General features: G+C 42.4%; 2 protein-coding genes across 4 annotated transcripts in view; one reads left to right on the top strand and one right to left on the bottom strand.

Moving 5' to 3' along the window:
• The window catches only part of LOC140678735 (uncharacterized), a 468,885-nt gene that overhangs the window by 391,125 nt on the left and 59,180 nt on the right, over nucleotides 1-18,580 (bottom strand). The window lies entirely within an intron of this gene.
• The window catches only part of LOC133605457 (uncharacterized), a 59,066-nt gene that overhangs the window by 17,871 nt on the left and 22,615 nt on the right, over nucleotides 1-18,580 (top strand). For 2 of the 3 annotated variants that reach the window (XM_072913105.1, XM_061958803.2), the window contains exons 4-7: nucleotides 3,340-3,420; nucleotides 7,488-7,646; nucleotides 11,618-11,676; nucleotides 18,378-18,500. In XM_072913105.1, coding sequence (XP_072769206.1) covers nucleotides 18,392-18,500 — 109 coding nt within the window. In that variant the 5' untranslated portion in view covers nucleotides 3,340-3,420; nucleotides 7,488-7,646; nucleotides 11,618-11,676; nucleotides 18,378-18,391. Of the gene's footprint in view, nucleotides 1-3,339; nucleotides 3,421-7,487; nucleotides 7,647-11,617; nucleotides 11,677-18,377 lie in introns of all 3 variants that reach the window. The other variant, XM_061958802.2, reaches the window with a different exon arrangement.

Here is an 18,580-nt window from a genome sequence, read left to right as displayed (position 1 = left end):
CTGAACCCAACCATTTGTTGGTCAAAATAGGACATCCGAACAAAACTTCCACATCCTAGCACAGTGGTTCTCAATTATTTATTGTCAAACCCCCCAAGGGGGTAAAAACATGTTCATGCTGAACAACTTCAGCTGTACAATGAAATACTATTTATTTATTTGTACAGTACGCGTCAAGCTAGCTCACGAGCACTTCAATCAATCAATCAATCAATGTTTATTTATATAGCCCTAAATCACAAGTGTCTCAAAGGGCTGCACAAGCCACAAGGACATCCTCGGTACAGAGCCCACATAAGGGCAAGGAAAAACTCACCCCAGTGGGACGTCGATGTGAATGACTATGAGAAACCTTGGAGAGGACCGCATATGTGGGTAACCCCCCCCCCCCCCCTCTAGGGGAGACCGAATGCAATGGATGTCGAGTGGGTCTGACATAATATTGTGAGAGTCCAGTCCATAGTGGATCCAACATAATAGTAAGAGTCCAGTCCATAGTGGATCTAACATAATAGTGAAAGTCCAGTCCATAGTGGATCTAACATAATAGTGAGAGTCCAGTCCATAGTGGATCTAACATAATAGTGAGAGTCCAGTCCATAGTGGATCTGACATAATATTGTGAAAGTCCAGTCCATAGTGGATCTAACATAATAGTGAGAGTCCAGTCCATAGTGGATCTAACATAATAGTGAGAGTCCAGTCCATAGTGGATCTAACATAATTGTGAGAGTCCAGTCCATAGTGGATCTAACATAATAGTGAGAGTCCAGTCCATACTGGATCTAACATAATAGTAAGAGTCCAGTCCATACTGGATCTAACATAATGGTGAGAGTCCAGTCCATACTGGATCTAACATAATAGTGAGAGTCCAGTCCATACTGGATCTAACATAATAGTGAGAGTCCAGTCCATAGTGGATCCAACATAATAGTGAGAGTCCAGTCCATAGTGGATCTAACATAATAGTGAGAGTCCAGTCCATAGTGGATCTAACATAATAGTGAGAGTCCAGTCCATAGTGGATCTAACATAATAGTGAGAGTCCAGTCCATAGTGGATCCAACATAATAGTGAGAGTCCAGTCCATAGTGGATCTAACATAATAGTGAGAGTCCAGTCCATAGTGGATCCAACATAATAGTGAGAGTCCAGTCCATAGTGGATCCAACATTATAGTGAGAGTCCAGTCCATAGTGGATCTAACATAATAGTGAGAGTCCAGTCCATAGTGGATCTAACATAATAGTAAGAGTCCAGTCCATAGTGGATCTAACATAATAGTGTGAGAGTCCAGTCCATAGTGGATCTAACATAATAGTGAGAGTCCAGTCCATACTGGATCTAACATAATAGTGAGAGTCCAGTCCATAGTGGATCTAACATAATAGTGAGAGTCCAGTCCATAGTGGATCTAACATAATAGTAAGAGTCCAGTCCATACTGGATCTAACATAATAGTGAGAGTCCAGTCCATAGTGGATCTAACATAATATTGTGAGAGTCCAGTCCATAGTGGATCTAACATAATAGTGAGAGTCCAGTCCATAGTGGATCTAACATAATAGTGAGAGTCCAGTCCTTAGTGGATCCAACATAATAGTGAGAGTCCAGTCCATAGTGGATCTAACATAATAGTAAGAGTCCAGTCCATAGTGGATCTAACATAATAGTGAGAGTCCAGTCCATAGTGGATCCAACATAATAGTAAGAGTCCAGTCCATAGTGGGGCCAGCAGGAAACCATCCCGAGCGGAGACGGGTCAGCAGCGCAGAGATGTTCCTAACCGATACACAGACGAGCGGTCCACCCCGGGTCCAGACTCTGGACAGCCAGCACTTCATCCATGGCCACTGGACCTGTGTGTCTCCCCCTCCACAAGGGATAGGGGGGAGCAGAGGAGAAAGGGAAAAAAACGGCAGATCAACTGGTCTAAAAAGGGGGCCTATTTAAAGGCTAGAGTATACAAATGAGTTTTAAGATGGGACTTAAATGCTTCTACTGAGGTAGCATCTCTAATTGTTACCAGGAGGGCATTCCATAGTACTGGAGCCCCAATAGAAAACGCTCTATAGCCCGCAGACTTTTTTTGGGCTCTGGGAATCACTAATAAGCCAGAGTTCTTTGAAGGCAGATTTCTTGCTGGGACATATGGTACAATGCAATCGACAAGATAGGACGGAGCTAGACCGTGTAGTATTTTATACGTAAGTAGTAAAACCTTAAAGTCCAAATAAACCTCTTATTCTACTTACTGATATTATACTGCATATCCTATTAGAAAACCCAAAACCAGTGAAGTTGGCACGTTGTGTAAATGGTAAATAAAAACAGACTACAATGACTTGCAAATCCTTTTCAACTTATATTCAATTGAATAGACTGCAAAGACAAGATATTTAATGTTCGAACTGGTAAACTTTGTTATTTTTTGCAAATATTAGCTCATTTAGAATTTGCTGCCTGGAACATGTTTCAAAAAAGCTGGTACATGTGGCAAAAAGGACTGAGAAAGTTCAGGAATGCTCATCAAACACTTATTTGGAACATCCCACAGGTGAACAGGCTAATTGGGAACAGGTGGGTGCCATGATTGGGTATAAAAGTAGATTCCATGAAATGCTCAGTCATTCACAAACAAGGATGGGGCGAGGGTCACCACTTTGTCAACAAATGTGTGAGCAAATTGTCGAACAGTTTAAGAACAACATTTCTCAATGAGCTATTGCAAGGAATTTAGGGATTTCACCATCTACGCTCCGTAATGTCATCAAAAGGTTCAGAGAAATAACTGCACGTAAGTGATGATATTACGGACCTTCCATCCCTTAGGCGGTACTGCATCAAAAACCGACGACAGTGTGTAAAGGATATCACCACATGGGCTCAGGAACACTTCAGAAAACCACTGTCAGTAACTACAGTTGGTCGCTACATCTGGAAGTGTAAGTTAAAACTTTACTATGCAAAGCGAAAGCCATTTATCAACAACACCCAGAAACGCCGCCGGCTTCGCTGGGCCCGAGCTCATCTCAGATGGACTGATGCAAAGTGGAAAAGTGTTCAGTGGTCTGACGACTCCACACTTCAAATAGTTTTTGGAAACTGTGGACGTCGTGTCCAAACAAACAAACAAAAAACACTACAACACACTACGAGTACTTGTTGCACCACCTCTGGCTTTTATAACAGATTGCAATGTCTGGGCATGGACTTAACGAGTGACAAACACTAGTCGTCATCAATCTTGCTCCAACTTTCTGTGATTATTGTTGCTAGATCAGCTTTGCAGTATGGAGTCTTGCATTGGATCATTTTCTTACATTTCTACCACAGATCTTCAATTGGATTGAGATCCAAAACTACAAGTTGCAATGCCGACGTCCGCCTGTAGGAGTCGAGCTTGACTTCCATTGGGTGAGTCTTTTTCCCAGAGTGCATTGCAACTACACTTTGTGTTTTTGCTAAATTTGGAGATCATGTATTGTTATTACGTTGCTAAAATTATATCAAATGTATTTTTTCATTAAAAAACTACATGTTGCAATACTGACCTCTAACTGTAGGAGTCATAAATCATTATGCTCTTTGGACTACAAAAGACATGAAAACAACCAATGTATTTGGTAGAATTGACCCAGCATTTAGGTTGAATATATAACCATTTTATTTGGTAGAATTAACCCAACATTGTAGTTATAATGACCCAGCATTTAAGTTGAATTTATAACCAATTTATCCGGTAGAATTAACCTAGCATAGCAGTTATAATGACCCAGCATTTAGGTTGAATATATAACCCGTTTATTTGGTAGAATTCATCCAACATTGCAGTTATAATGACCCAGCATTTAGGTTGAATAAATAATCCCTTTATTTGGTAGAATTCATCCAACATTGCAGTTATAATGACCCAGCATTTAGGTTGAATAAATAATCCCTTTATTTGGTAGAATTCATCCAACATTGCAGTTATAATGACCCAGCATTTAGGTTGAATAAATAATCCCTTTATTTGGTAGAATTCATCCAACATTGCAGTTATAATGACCCAGCATTTAGGTTGAATAAATAATCCCTTTATTTGGTAGAATTCATCCAACATTGCAGTTATAATGACCCAGCATTTAGGTTGAATATATAACCCGTTTATTTGGTAAAAAATGAACCCAACATTGCAGTTATAATGACCCAGAATTTAGGTTGAATATATAACCTGTTTATTTGGTCAAATTAACCCAACATTGCAGTTATAATGACCCAGCATTTAGGTTGATTATATAACCCATTAATTGGTCAAATTAACCCAACATTGCAGTTATAATGACCCAGCATTTAGGTTAAATATATAACTTGTTTATTTGGTCAAATTAACTCAACTTTGCCGTTTTAATGACCCAGTATTTAGGTTGAATATACAGTATAACCCGTTTATTTGGTCAAATGAACCTAACATTGCAGTTATAATGACCCAGCATTTATGTTGAATATATAACCCGTTTATTTGGTCAAATTAACCCAACATTGCAGTTATTATAACCCAGCATTTAGGTTGAATATATAACCCGTTTATTTGGTCAAATTAACCCAACATTGCAGTTATAATGACCCAGAATTTAAGTTGAATAAATAACCCATTTATTTGGTAAAAATTAACCCAACATTGCAGTTATAATGACCCAGAATTTAGGTTGAATATATAACCCGTTTATTTGGTAAAATTAACTCAACATTGCAGTTTTAATGACCCAGTATTTAGGTGGAATATACAGTATAGCCCGTTAATTTGGTAAAATTAACCCAACATTGCAGTTGAATAATAGGTTGAATATATAACCCGTTAATTGGTCAAATTAACCCAACATTGCAGTTACAATGACTCAGCATTTATGTTAAATTTATAACCCGTTAATTGGTAAAATTAACCCAGCATTGCAGTTACAATGACTCAGCATTTAGGTTAAATTTATAACCCGTTAATTTGGTCAAATCAACCCAACATTGCAGTTATAATGACTCAGCATTTAGGTTGAATATATAACCCGTTTATTTGGTCAAATTAACCCAAAATTGCAGTTATTATGACCCAGCATTTAGGTTGAATATATAACCCGTTAATTGGTCAAATTAACCCAACATTGCAGTTATAATGACCCAGAATTTAAGTTGAATAAATAACCCATTTATTTGGTAAAAATTAACCCAACATTGCAGTTATAATGACTCAGCATTTAGGTTAAATTTATAACCCGTTAATTTGGTCAAATCAACCCAACATTGCAGTTATAATGACTCAGCATTTAGGTTGAATATATAACTCGTTTATTTGGTCAAATTAACCCAACATTGCAGTTATTATGACCCAGCATTTAGGTTGAATATATAACTCGTTTATTTGGTCAAATTAACCCAACATTGCAGTTATAATGACCCAGAATTTAAGTTGAATAAATAACCCATTTATTTGGTAAAAATTAACCCAACATTACAGTTATAATGACCCAGAATTTAGGTTGAATATATAACTCGTTTATTTGGTCAAATTAACCCAACATTGCAGTTATAATGACCCAGAATTTAAGTTGAATAAATAACCCATTTATTTGGTAAAAATTAACCCAACATTGCAGTTATAATGACCCAGCATTTAGGTTGAATATATAACCCGTTTATTTGGTCAAATTAACTCAACATTGCAGTTTTAATGACCCAGTATTTAGGTGGAATATACAGTATAGCCCGTTAATTTGGTAAAATTAACCCAACATTGCAGTTGAATAATAGGTTGAATATATAACCCGTTAATTGGTCAAATTAACCCAACATTGCAGTTACAATGACTCAGCATTTATGTTAAATTTATAACCCGTTAATTGGTTAAATTAACCCAGCATTGCAGTTACAATGACTCAGCATTTATGTTAAATTTATAACCCGTTAATTGTTAAAATTAACCCAACATTGCAGTTATAATGACTCAGCATTTAGGTTGAATATATAACCCGTTTATTTGGTCAAATTAACCCAACATTGCAGTTATAATGACCCAGAATTTAAGTTGAATAAATAACCCATTTATTTGGTAAAAATTAACCCAACATTGCAGTTATTATGACCCAGCATTTAGGTTGAATATATAACCCGTTTATTTGGTAAAATTAACTCAACATTGCAGTTTTAATGACCCAGTATTTAGGTGGAATATATAACCCGTTAATTTGGTAAAATTAACCCAACATTGCAGTTGAATAATATGTTGAATATATAGCCCGTTAATTGGTCAAATTAACCCAACATTGCAGTTACAATGACTCAGCATTTAGGTTAAATTTATAACCCGTTAATTGGTAAAATTAACCCAACATTGCAGTTACAATGACTCAGCATTTAGGTTGAATTTATAACCCGTTAATTTGGTCAAATCAACCCAACATTGCAGTTATTATGACCCAGCATTTAGGTTGAATATATAACCCGTTTATTTGGTCAAATTAACCCAGCATTGCATTTAAAACGGCCCAATATTTAGGTTTAATTTAAAGCCATCAAGCTGGGCTGAATAAGAAACCCATCTTGTTGGTTTAAATCAACCCGCCGTTGGTTTGGTACAATTCTAACCCAGCAACTGGGTTGAAAACGTCCCTAATTGGGTAGTTTGATCATTCCTTTAAATTCTGTGCAAACATTATGATTCTGGGTGATGCTGCTACCAAAACACATACCGTGCAACATGCAGGCGTGTCCACATTTTGTATCTAAATGCTGATGCTTCAAATAGAGATGAAACTTGCTATAAAACAAGCCTACAATCACAAAAGTGTCTATTTGTGGGAGGTATTTTACCTGTAGGCATCTTTTTTTAGGTCCAGAAGGACGAAATAAGTGCCAATGTTGTCAGCTTTAGCAGGGCCCTTTTAATAATTCTATAGATGAGAGAATACTAAAATATTGGCTCCATTGGGAGGAACCATCTCGCCGGCCAACAGGTATTAGAAAGTGTAGTACACCTAGAGAGCTAAAACAGCCCCAAAGAAACCATGTTGCCAGCCAAGAACTATCGTCAACGACAACAATAACCAGGAGTATCAACAAAGTCGTGAAATGTGATTTGGGATTCGAGCATCTATTGTGTCAAAGAGTTCAATGTTCTGTCGGCCACAAAGGCGTAATTGTATGGTGCTGGGAGGTGGAGGGGGTGATGGAGTATAGTGGGGGGGTCTGATTTCACATTGTCTTCAACCGAAACCAACGCAAGCTCATTCAAATATCACCTAACAGGAAGAATCCACCAATTTTTATTTTTTTGATGGAATTACAGGCAACAAGGCGATTTGTAACGCAAGACGCTTCATTGTGTTGCCCAGCAGGACGTAACTCATCGCTGCTTCCTTCAGCTTGAGCTTTTTGGAAGATTCTGTGATATCATCCAAATTGCTCCGTCTGGAAACCAAGCAAAATCTCCCTTTTTTTGTTTTAAATTAAAGGGCCCCTCCCCAACCCCAAGACATGGTCTTCTCCCGGCGCACAGGTGAGGGCGACCGCCTATGATGACGTCACCAAGGAGGAGGAGGAAGGTTGAGTGGGCTTGACGAAGAGCAGAACGCCTCATTCACTTCATCCGCAGCTGACTGGAGCACGGACAGGTAAGTGTTGTTTATGACTTTAGAGGTTTTAATGTATTTGTGTTCATTTCTTTAGCCTTAAAGTAAATAAATTCTGCTCTGTGATTTTATTTTATTTTATTTTGTTTTTCTGTCAGTGCTATCAATTACGAACATGTTATTAATAATAATAGATATGTCAATGACTTAAAATATTTTTCACACAAAAAAGACATGTATAATTGTTTTGTTTTCATCAAAATGTATGTTTTTGTCATGTCTGTATTGTCATGTTTTGTTTTAAGTCATGTTTTGTTTAGTTTCTGTCTTTTCACTCCCTTGTCTGGTCACCACAGCAACCATTAGTTTTCACCTGTCACGTCACGCACCTGTTTCACGTTTTGAGTCACGCACCTGCTTTCACTAATCATGTCCATAGTATTTAAGTTCATTCATTTTCTGTTGTTCGTCCTGACGACCCCAACACATTTATGCTCTGTTCATGCCTGATACTTCTTTTCATGTCAATTCCTCAAGCCAAGTAAGTTTTTGTTCCATATTTATAGTCTTTTGGGTTTCATAGTTTGTTCTCCGCCATTGTGCGTGTTTTTTGTTTGTACTTTTTGCTATAGTCTTTTGGTTTTATAGTTTATTCTCCGCCACTGTGCGCGCTTTCATTTATTCCTTTTTTTGATAATAATAAATCATGTACCTTCATTCCCGTCTCGCACGAGCCAACTTTCCGTTGCATCCTGGAAAAGCACACACCCCCGGACCAAGTCATGACAGTTTTTATTGACAAACAAGCAATCGACGCGGGCTCTTTTTGACGGTGTGAAAAAATTGTGAAAGACAAGACCATGATTTATTTATTATACACATTCCAACTTAAAAACAATTGTAAGTGTATTTGACCTACATACATGCCTATTATTATTATTATTATTATCATAATTATTATTGTTACATTTATTATCAATGTTATCAATTCAAATTTGCATTAGAAAAAATTATGTAAGCATTATTTATGCTCCGTTTAATATACATATGTGTATAAAATTACCTGTAAAAGTGTACGATAACAGTGATTGATTAATTGATTGATTTATGGATTGACTACTGCTACTTCTACATTGATTGACAGCACTCACCAAGAACCTGCAAGATATATATATATATATATATATACATACATACAGTACACACCTTCTCATTCAATGCGTTTTCTTTTTTTTCATAACTATTTACATTGTAGATTGTCACTGAAGGCATCAAAAGTATGAATATACACATGTGGACTTTATTTATGTACTTGACAAAAATAGGTGAAATAACTAAAAACATGTTTTATATTCTAGTTTCTTCATAATAGCCACCCTTCACTCTGATTACTGCTTTGCACACTCTTGGCATTCTCTCGATGAGCTTCAAGCACACCTGTGAAGTGAAAACCATTTCAGGTGACTACCTCTTGAAGCTCACCGAGAGAATGCCGAGAGTGTGCAAAGTAGTAATCCGAGCAAAGGGTGGCTATTTTGAAGGAATTCGAATATAAAACAGTCATTTCACCTTTTTTGGTTAAGTACATAACTCCACATGTGTTCATTCATAGTTTTGATGCCTTCAGTGACAATCAACAATGTAAATAGTCATGAAAATAAAGAAAACGCATTGAATGAGAACGTGTGTCCAAACTTTTGGCCTGTACTGGACAAAAAAAAATTATATATACAGGTAAAAGCCAGTAAATTAGACTATTTTGAAAAACTTGATTTATTTCAGTAATTGCATTCAAAAGGTGTAACTTGTACATTATATTTATTCATTGCACACAGACTGATGCATTCAAATGTTTATTTCATTTAATTTTGATGATTTGAAGTGGCAACAAATGAAAATCCAAAATTCCGTGTGTCACAAAATTTGAATATTACTTAAGGCTAATACAAAAAAGGGATTTTTAGAAATGTTGGCCAACTGAAAAGTATGAAAATGAAAAATATGAACATGTACAATACTCAATACTTGGTTGGAGCTCCTTTTGCCTCAATTACTGCGTTAATGCGGCGTGGCATGGAGTCGATGAGTTTCTGGCACTGCTCAGGTGTTATGAGAGCCCAGGTTGCTCTGATAGTGGCCTTCAACTCTTCTGCGTTTTTGGGTCTGGCATTCTGCATCTTCCTTTTCACAATACCCCACAGATTTTCTATGGGGCTAAGGTCAGGGGAGTTGGCGGGCCAATTTAGAACAGAAATACCATGGTCCGTAAACCAGGCACGGGTAGATTTTGCGCTGTGTGCAGGCGCCAAGTCCTGTTGGAACTTGAAATCTCCATCTCCATAGAGCAGGTCAGCAGCAGGAAGCATGAAGTGCTCTAAAACTTGCTGGTAGACGGCTGCGTTGACCCTGGATCTCAGGAAACAGAGTGGACCGACACCAGCAGATGACATGGCACCCCAAACCATCACTGATGGTGGAAACTTTACACTAGACTTCAGGCAACGTGGATCCTGTGCCTCTCCTGTCTTCCTCCAGACTCTGGGACCTCGATTTCCAAAGGAAATGCAAAATTTGCATGGTTGGGTGATGGTTTGGGGTGCCATGTCATCAGAATGCAGAATGCCAGACCCAAAAACGCAGAAGAGTTGAAGGCCACTATCAGAGCAACCTGGGCTCTCATAACACCTGAGCAGTGCCAGAAACTCATCGACTCCATGCCACGCCGCATTAACGCAGTAATTGAGGCAAAAGGAGCTCCAACCAAGTATTGAGTATTGTACATGCTCATATTTTTCATTTTCATACTTTTCAGTTGGCCAACATTTCTAAAAATCCCTTTTTTGTATTAGCCTTAAGTAATATTCTAATTTTGTGACACACGGAATTTTGGATTTTCATTTGTTGCCACTTCAAATCATCAAAATTAAATGAAATAAACATTTGAATGCATCAGTCTGTGTGCAATGAATAAATATAATGTACAAGTTACACCTTTTGAATGCAATTACTGAAATAAATCAAGTTTTTCAAAATATTCTAATTTACTGGCTTTTACCTGTATGTATGTATGTATGTATATATATATATATATATATATATATATATATTTATTTTTTTATTTTTTTACACAATTATAAAAGGTTCCTGGTGAGTGCTGTCAATCAATCAATAGTAGTAATAATTTTATTGTTGATATAATTCAATATGAATTAAACTTTTTTATTATTTTACTTCTTATGCATAAAATAATGATAGATTATATATTGATTGGATGAAATTTCAATTATTCAGTACAACATACATATTATATTCTTATTTCTGATATTAAATGCATTTTTTTCAATTGAACTCAAATATGTTTTGTATTCATTTATTCAGTTAATGCTGGTTCAACCCCTATATTGTTGGACGTTGTTACTGTGGCAACAGTATCCAGGTTCGGCAACAATTATATTCATAGCAAAGAAGACGATGACCTTAAATCAAAAAACAATGGTCAAAAGAAATTACTGTACACAATTAAAAAGTATATACAGTACATATATATATATATATTTTTACATGTGTGCGCAATGAGTCAGATGCGTGCTGCTGTCATCGAGTTTCCAGGGTGTCAAGCCCAGAGGAGGCCATGCTGGGGGAAAAACAAGCGGCCCTTCTCCCACTGGGACCGATCCGGGAACAAAAACATTTTAATTGTGTCCGCGGATAAACTCCGGCAATCACCATGCGACAAAGATGTTCTTAACGGCGAGGGGCTGATGCTCAGTGACCGAGCGTATCAAAGGCGACAAACTGCACGAATGGTTGGCCTTAAGCAAACGATTATGAGATCAGTTTCAAGTCGACGATTAAGACTCGGAAAATACTTACTTGGACGGATTTCATGGTAGTTGACAAAGACGTGCAAACTGTCTGCATTGTGTCCTAAGAACACCATAGAAAGCATGTCGTCATGTAGTGTACTGTACGCTGAACTGTATCTGTGTGCCACTCTGATTTTATCATTGCAGGACCAGCAAACAACTCTCCCTTCCTGCCGCAGCCGTAACTACTTTTGCAAAGCACACAGGTGTGTTTACCTATTGGATAGTTGTTTTTTTTTAGTTTTAGTTTATTAAGGATCCCCATTAGTCTACACCGCAGTGGAGACTATTCATCCTGGGGTCTAGGCAAAAAACATCACACAATCACAAAACAAAAGATTACAATGCAGTACAACATCCATCCATCCATCCATCTTCTTCCGCTTATCCGAGGTCGGGTCGCGGGGGCAGCAGCCTAAGCAGGGAAGCCCCGACTTCCCTCTCCCCAGCCACTTCGTCCAGCCCCTCCCGGGGGATCCCGAGGCGTTCCCAGGCCAGCCGGGAGAGATAGTCTTCCCAACGTGTCCTGGGTCTTCCCCGTGGCCTCCTACCGGTCGGACATGCCCTAAACACCTCCTTAGGGAGGCGCTCGGGTGGCATCCTGACCAGATGCCCGAACCACCTCATCTGGCTCCTCTCCATGTGGAGGAGCAGCGGCTTTACTTTGAGCTCCTCCTGGATGACAGAGCTTCTCACCCTATCTCTAAGGGAGAGCCCCGCTACCCGGCGGAGGAAACTCATTTCAGCCGCTTGTACCCGTGATCTTGTCCTTTCGGTCATGACCCAAAGCTCATGACCATAGATGAGGATGGGAACGTAGATCGACCGGTAAATCGAGAGCTTTGCCTTCCGGCTCAGCTCCTTCTTCACCACAACGGATCGATACAGCGTCCGCATTACTGAAGACGCCGCACCGATCCGCCTGTCGATCTCACGATCCACTCTTCCGCCACTCGTGAACAAGACTCCGAGGTACTTGAACTCCTCCACTTGGGGCAAGATCTCCTCCCCAACCCGGAGATGGCACTCCACCCTTTTCCGGGCGAGAACTATGGACTCGAACTTGGAGGTGCTGATTCCAAACCCAGTCGCTTCACACTCGGCTGCGAACCGATCCAGTGAGAGCTGAAGATCTTGGCCAGATGAAGCCATCAGGACCACATCATCTGCAAAAAGCAGAGACCTAATCCTGCAGCCACCAAACCAGATCCCCTCAACGCCTTGACTGCGCCTAGAAATTCTGTCCATAAAGGTTATGAACAGACTCGGTGACAAAGGGCAGCCTTGGCGGAGTCCAACCTTGTGTAATTTTAATATTGTTGTGTATTTTCAATCCTCCATCCATCCATCCATCTTCTTCCGCTTATCCGAGGCCGGGTCGCGGGGGCAGCAGCCTAAGCAGGGAAGCCCAGACTTCCCTCTCCCCAGCCACTTCGTCCAGCTCTTCCTGTGGGACCCCGAGGCGTTCCCAGGCCAGCCGGGAGACATAGTCTTCCCAACGTGTCCTGGGTCTTCCCCGCGGCCTCCTACCGGTCGGACGTGCCCTAAACACCTCCCTAGGGAGGCGTTCGGGTGGCATCCTGACCAGATGCCCGAACCACCTCATCTGGCTCCTCTCCATGTGGAGGAGCAGCGGCTTTACTTTGAGCTCCTCCTGGATGACAGAGCTTCTCACCCTATCTCTAAGGGAGAGCCCCGCTACCCGGCGGAGGAAACTCATTTCAGCCGCTTGTACCCGTGATCTTGTCCTTTCGGTCATAACCCAGAGCTCATGACCATAGGTGAGGATGGGAACGTAGATCGACCGGTAAATTGAGAGCTTTGCCTTCCGGCTCAGCTCCTTCTTCACCACAACGGATCGATACAGCGTCCGCATTACTGAAGACGCCGCACCGATCCGCCTGTCGATCTCACGATCAACTCTTCCCTCATTCGTGAACAAGACTCCGAGGTACTTGAACTCCTCCACGTGGGGCAAGATCTCCTCCCCAACCCGGAGATGGCACTCCACCCTTTTCCGGGCGAGAACCATGGACTCGGACTTGGAGGGGGCTTCTATGCCCCCTGGTAGGGTCTCCCAAGGCAAACTGGTCCTAGGTGAGGGATCAGACAAAGAGCAGCTCGAAGATCTCTATGAATAACACTGACAAGGAACCCAGATTTCCCTCGCCCGGACGCGGGTCACCGGGGCCCCCCTCTGGAGCCAGGCCCGGAGGTGGGGCACGATGGCGAGCGCCTGGTGGCCGGCCGGGCCTGTCCCCATGGGGCCCGGCCGGGCACAGCCCGAAGAGGCAACGTGGGTCCCCCCTCCAATGGGCTCACCACCCATAGCAGGGGTCATAGAGGTCGGGTGCGATGTGAGCTGGGCGGAAGCCGAAGGCAGGGCACTTGGCGGTCCGATCCTCAACTACAGAAGCTAGCTCTTGGGACGTGGAACGTCACCTTGTTGGGGGGGAAGGAGCCTGAGCTAGTGCGCGAGGTGGAGAAGTTCCGGCTAGATATAGTCGGACTCACTTCGACGCACAGCAAGGGCTCTGGAACCAGTTCTCTCGAGAGGGGCTGGACTCTCTTCCACTCTGGCGTTGCCGGCAGTGCAAGGCGACGGGCTGGGGTGGCAATTCTTGTTTCCCCCCGGCTCAGAGCCAGTACGTTGGAGTTCAACCCGGTGGACGAGAGGGTAGCTTCCCTCCGCCTTCGGGTGGGGGAACGGGTCCTGACTGTGGTTTGCGCTTACGCGCCAAACCGCAGCTCAGAGTACCCACCCTTTTTGGATTCACTTGAGGGAGTACTTGAGAGTGCTCCCCCGGGTGATTCCCTCGTGCTACTGGGGGACTTCAACGCTCATGTTGGTAGCGACAGTGAAACCTGGAGAGGCGTGATTGGGAAGAATGGCTGCCCGGATCTGAACCCGAGCGGTGTTTTGTTATTGGACTTTTGTGCCCGTCACAGATTGTCCATAACGAACACCATGTTCAAACATAAGGGTGTCCATATGTGCACTTGGCACCAGGACACCCTAGGCCGCAGTTTCATGATCGACTTTGTAGTTGTGTCATCGGATTTGCGGCCTCATGTTTTGGACACTCGGGTGAAGAGAGGGGCGGAGCTTTCAACCGATCACCACCTGGTGGTGAGTTGGCTGCGATGGTGGGGGAGGATGCCGGACAGACCTGGCAGGCCCAAACGCATTGTGAGGGTCTGCTGGGAACGTCTGGCAGAGTCTCCTGTCAGAGAGAGTTTCAATTCCCACCTCCGGAAGAACTTTGAACATGTCCATGATTTAAGTTTCTCAAAAATTACAACTTTATCCTCATAAAATTGTTTCCAAATACACAGGACAAGATGTTAAAATCCAGAGTGCCACCTCTTACCTCCCGTGTTGAAGACTTAAAGACACTGACTTATTATCTATGTTGCTGCAGGCTGGACAGACACATCATTAGGGTTGTCAAGTGGGCTCCTACTCTCATGGACGTTTCGCTGACTTGGCCCACGACGCCTCAAGTAGATTCAGCGGTGCATTCTGGCGTCCCAGAAGCACCCCCCACTGCATCTGCCCAGCTGCTTTATTTTGGAGACCAGTTGGGGTCTTTCCTCTTTAGCCAGAGCCACTGGCTGCTCCACTCTGCCACCCGTGATGTTCCTTTATGGCCTGACATAGAGCTTGACTGCCAACTCCCACGTCCCTCATCAGCCTTATTGTTGATGTTGCCACAAAGCCCCGACATCCAACTTCTACAGGGCAGACTTGTGTTCTCCAACCTCGCCGTTCAGCCTCTGCAGCGAGCTCTGCATACCGGAGCTTTTTCCACTCAAAAGCTTCCTCCACCGCATCCTCCCAAGGGACTGTGAGTTCAACAAAGTACATGATGTGCTGGGAGTTGGACCACAGGACTAGGCCAGGCCGCAAGTTAGTAATTGCTATCTCTGGTGGAACAATGAGTTTCTTATACACGTCCACCAGCATCTGCCAGTCCCGGGCTACCTCCAGCTGTCCCAACCTGGGCCTTGATGGTGTCTTTCGTTGCCTTCATTTCCCCCTCTCTAACAATGGCAACTGGCATATTCAGGTTGGGTGTCCTGAGTGGCAAGGAGTTGTTGGTTGTTCTCCTGATTTCCAGGGTTGCTGCCAAGCATTTGAGTACTTCTTTGTGTCTCCAGGTGTATCGTCCTTGGGAGAGGCTCACTTTACACCCAGTGAGGATGTGTCTGAGTGTAGCTGGTGTTGAGCACGGGAGCATGATGGATCTTCACCCAACCTTTGGTTGACGTTTTTGGGTGTGGGAAGGACATCATAGGTTGCTCAAAGTAGGAAACTTACCCTACTCGATTCCATTTCCCATATGTCCCTCCAGCTGATCTTCCGTTTCTCCACCCCTTCCCACCTTGTCCACTGGCCCTGCTTAGCTTGCGCCACAGCCTTGGCATATCTATTCGACTCTTCCTGTCGACGGACCTCGGCCACGAGCAGCTTGCGCTGCTCAGCAGAGGTTGCCTTGTTCCAGGAAGATTGTGTTACTCCAAGTCCCAAACCGGCTCTTCCATGCTGGACTTGGCCGACTATGTCAGCGTGGTGGAGAGCACATTTTGCCTGCTGTACTGCGTTCTTAGCGGACCACTTCTTACCTGCTGTCAGATTTGGGGCAGCAGCTCGGACCACAGTATCCTTCGACTCTGTTAGGGTCATCACGAGCCTCACTTTGGAGCATTTGAACTCCTCTGTCAGGCTAGAGAGAGGCAGTTTGAGTAATCCATGACCATACAGGCCGATGCTGCTCAGGTCAGGCATCGAGGGACACCTAGCCACTTTCTTACATAAGAGCTGATCGTTCTTTCCATTTTCTCCACTCTGGTGAGGGAGATGCCATACATGGTTAGTGACCACATGCCTTGGCAAGGTCTGGGAAGATGATGTGGAGATCTCTCCTCTCTTTCTTCGCAGCCTGGATTTAATGCCAGATTATGCTGGTGTGTTCGAAGCATCCGGAGAACCCTGGGAGTCCTGCTTTTTGGACTGAGGCATCCACAAGTCTGTTCTCGTCCAGGTAGTTGGTCATCCTCTGGGCAACTAGACTGAAGAAAATCTTACCCTCTACATTGAGGAGGCTGATGGGGCGGAACTGGCTGATATCTGTAGATTCCTTCTCCTTGGGAATTAAGACTCCTCCGCCCCTATGCCATGCTTTGGGTATGATTCCCTTCTCCCAAGCCACCCTCATTAGCGGCCACAGGAAGCAAAGTACATCAGGGGCACTCTTGTAGAGTCGATACGGAACTCCATTTGGCCCTGGGGCTGATGATGCTCTTGCCCGCTTTACTGCTTTCTCCACTTCACTCTACTTTGGAGGGGCTAATGTCCATCTGGTGTTGTTGTTGTTCAATTGGTGGGATGTCTGATGGAATAGCTGTCTGCATGTTCTTCTTGTCATCCACAAACATTTCTTCCAGATGTTTCTCCAGCTCCTGCTTAGACGTTTTAGGTTTCCCCCCTTTTCTTCAGTGAAAAGTGATTTCACAAATTTAAAGGGGTCCTTGAAAAAACTTGATCTTGCACGTTCTTTCTTTTTCCGTTGTTTTCGCAGGTTTTCTGCTCGTCTCAGGGTTGTTAACCGGCTTTTGATGTTGGAGATTGTTAATGCCTTCTTTCTCGCTGTCTGAAGCCTTCCTCCACTTCTTCTTAAGGTGTCTTCTCTCCCGAATCAGGCATTCTATCTCCTGCTGCCGTCCGGAGTTGCATTGTGGTGCTACTACCTTTGCCGTTTTGACTCTTGCTCCATATCGTTCTGCCCCATGGTTGTAGATGATGTCTCCCATCTTGTTAAGCTTTCTTTCGACTGTGCCCTTTAGTCCATGTAGGATGCTGATTAGGTCTGAGTTTATGATTGTCCATTCTTTCTTTTCGGAGGCGCCGGGCCAATTCACCCGAGGTTTGCTTCCGCTGATCTTCTTTTCCACTGCAGGTTTCCTTGGCTGGATGAGCTCTGCACCTTCCTGTGCATCTGTCAATGTGCTTGAGTTTCGTTTCTCAGTGCGGCTGATGTCCTGCAAGCTTTGGTGAGACTCCAGTTGCTGGACTTTATTCGACTGATTTGATTGACTTCTCAAGAAGTACTTATCAATGCAAGATCCTTGTTTTCCTTCTCTCATGAACCCTTTCTTTCCTTGATGTATTTTCAAGCCCGTGAAGATGTTATTTTCTTCCAACCACACGAACAGACCTGGAGCCTTTTCTCCAATGTTGATGATAATGCTGTGCCTGGTTCTTGTTCAGTGCTAGTCTTCCTCGTAGTCAATTCCGTTTCTGGGTCTAAAACCATGGTATCCGTTGATGAGTCGTCTTTTGCCCTCGCTCTCGCAAACTCTAGGGGTGTTCTTAATTGTGTGGTTAATTTGATTTTAAACAATGTTAATCATTTTACAGCATTATTATTGAGCGGTACAAAAGCGGTAGGAAATGGATGGATGGATGGTCAACTTTAGTCCGGAAAAATTGCAACTCTACTCTCGTAAAATTACAACTCTAATTCTGGAAAAATAATTACTTTATTTCTATAATAATATAACTTTATTATTGCATCATTACAATTTTAGTCTAATAAAATTTAAACTTAACTGTCATAGAATTGCTTTAATTTATTTTTTTCTGGAAATTGCAACTGCATCTTGTAATAATATAGCTTAATTTTTTTTGTGAAATTACAAATGTATTCTGGTAATATTATGGTTTAATTTTCGTAAAATTACATTTTCAGTCGGGTAAAATTACAACGTTAGTTTTTAGGTTCGTAAAATTGCAACTTTAATTTTCACAAAAATGACACGAATATTTATTTTGTTGCTTCGAGTGAGTGCAATTCATTAGAATGATACATTTTGTCAATGAATCTATATTCTTTGATGTTCGCAGGCTGCAGAGGCATCATGTCGTCAACCCTTCTCTTATTAGGCCTTCTTACTATGCCAGGATTCATCACAGCCCCCTCAACGACAGCGGCCAAAACTCAGTCCACCGCTTCCTCTACGTCTATAGGTACAACAATGTCCTCCACCAGCATGTCTTCCTCCACAGTCCCCTCCACTACCGAAGTCCCCATGTCCACCACCCCCACC

The sequence above is a fragment of the Nerophis lumbriciformis genome, linkage group LG04 (genome assembly GCF_033978685.3).
Source record: "Nerophis lumbriciformis linkage group LG04, RoL_Nlum_v2.1, whole genome shotgun sequence".
Classification (NCBI taxonomy): Eukaryota; Metazoa; Chordata; class Actinopteri; order Syngnathiformes; family Syngnathidae; genus Nerophis; species Nerophis lumbriciformis.
The sequence above is the reverse complement of the archived record's forward strand: the minus strand, read 5'-3'. Positions and strand labels throughout refer to the sequence as shown.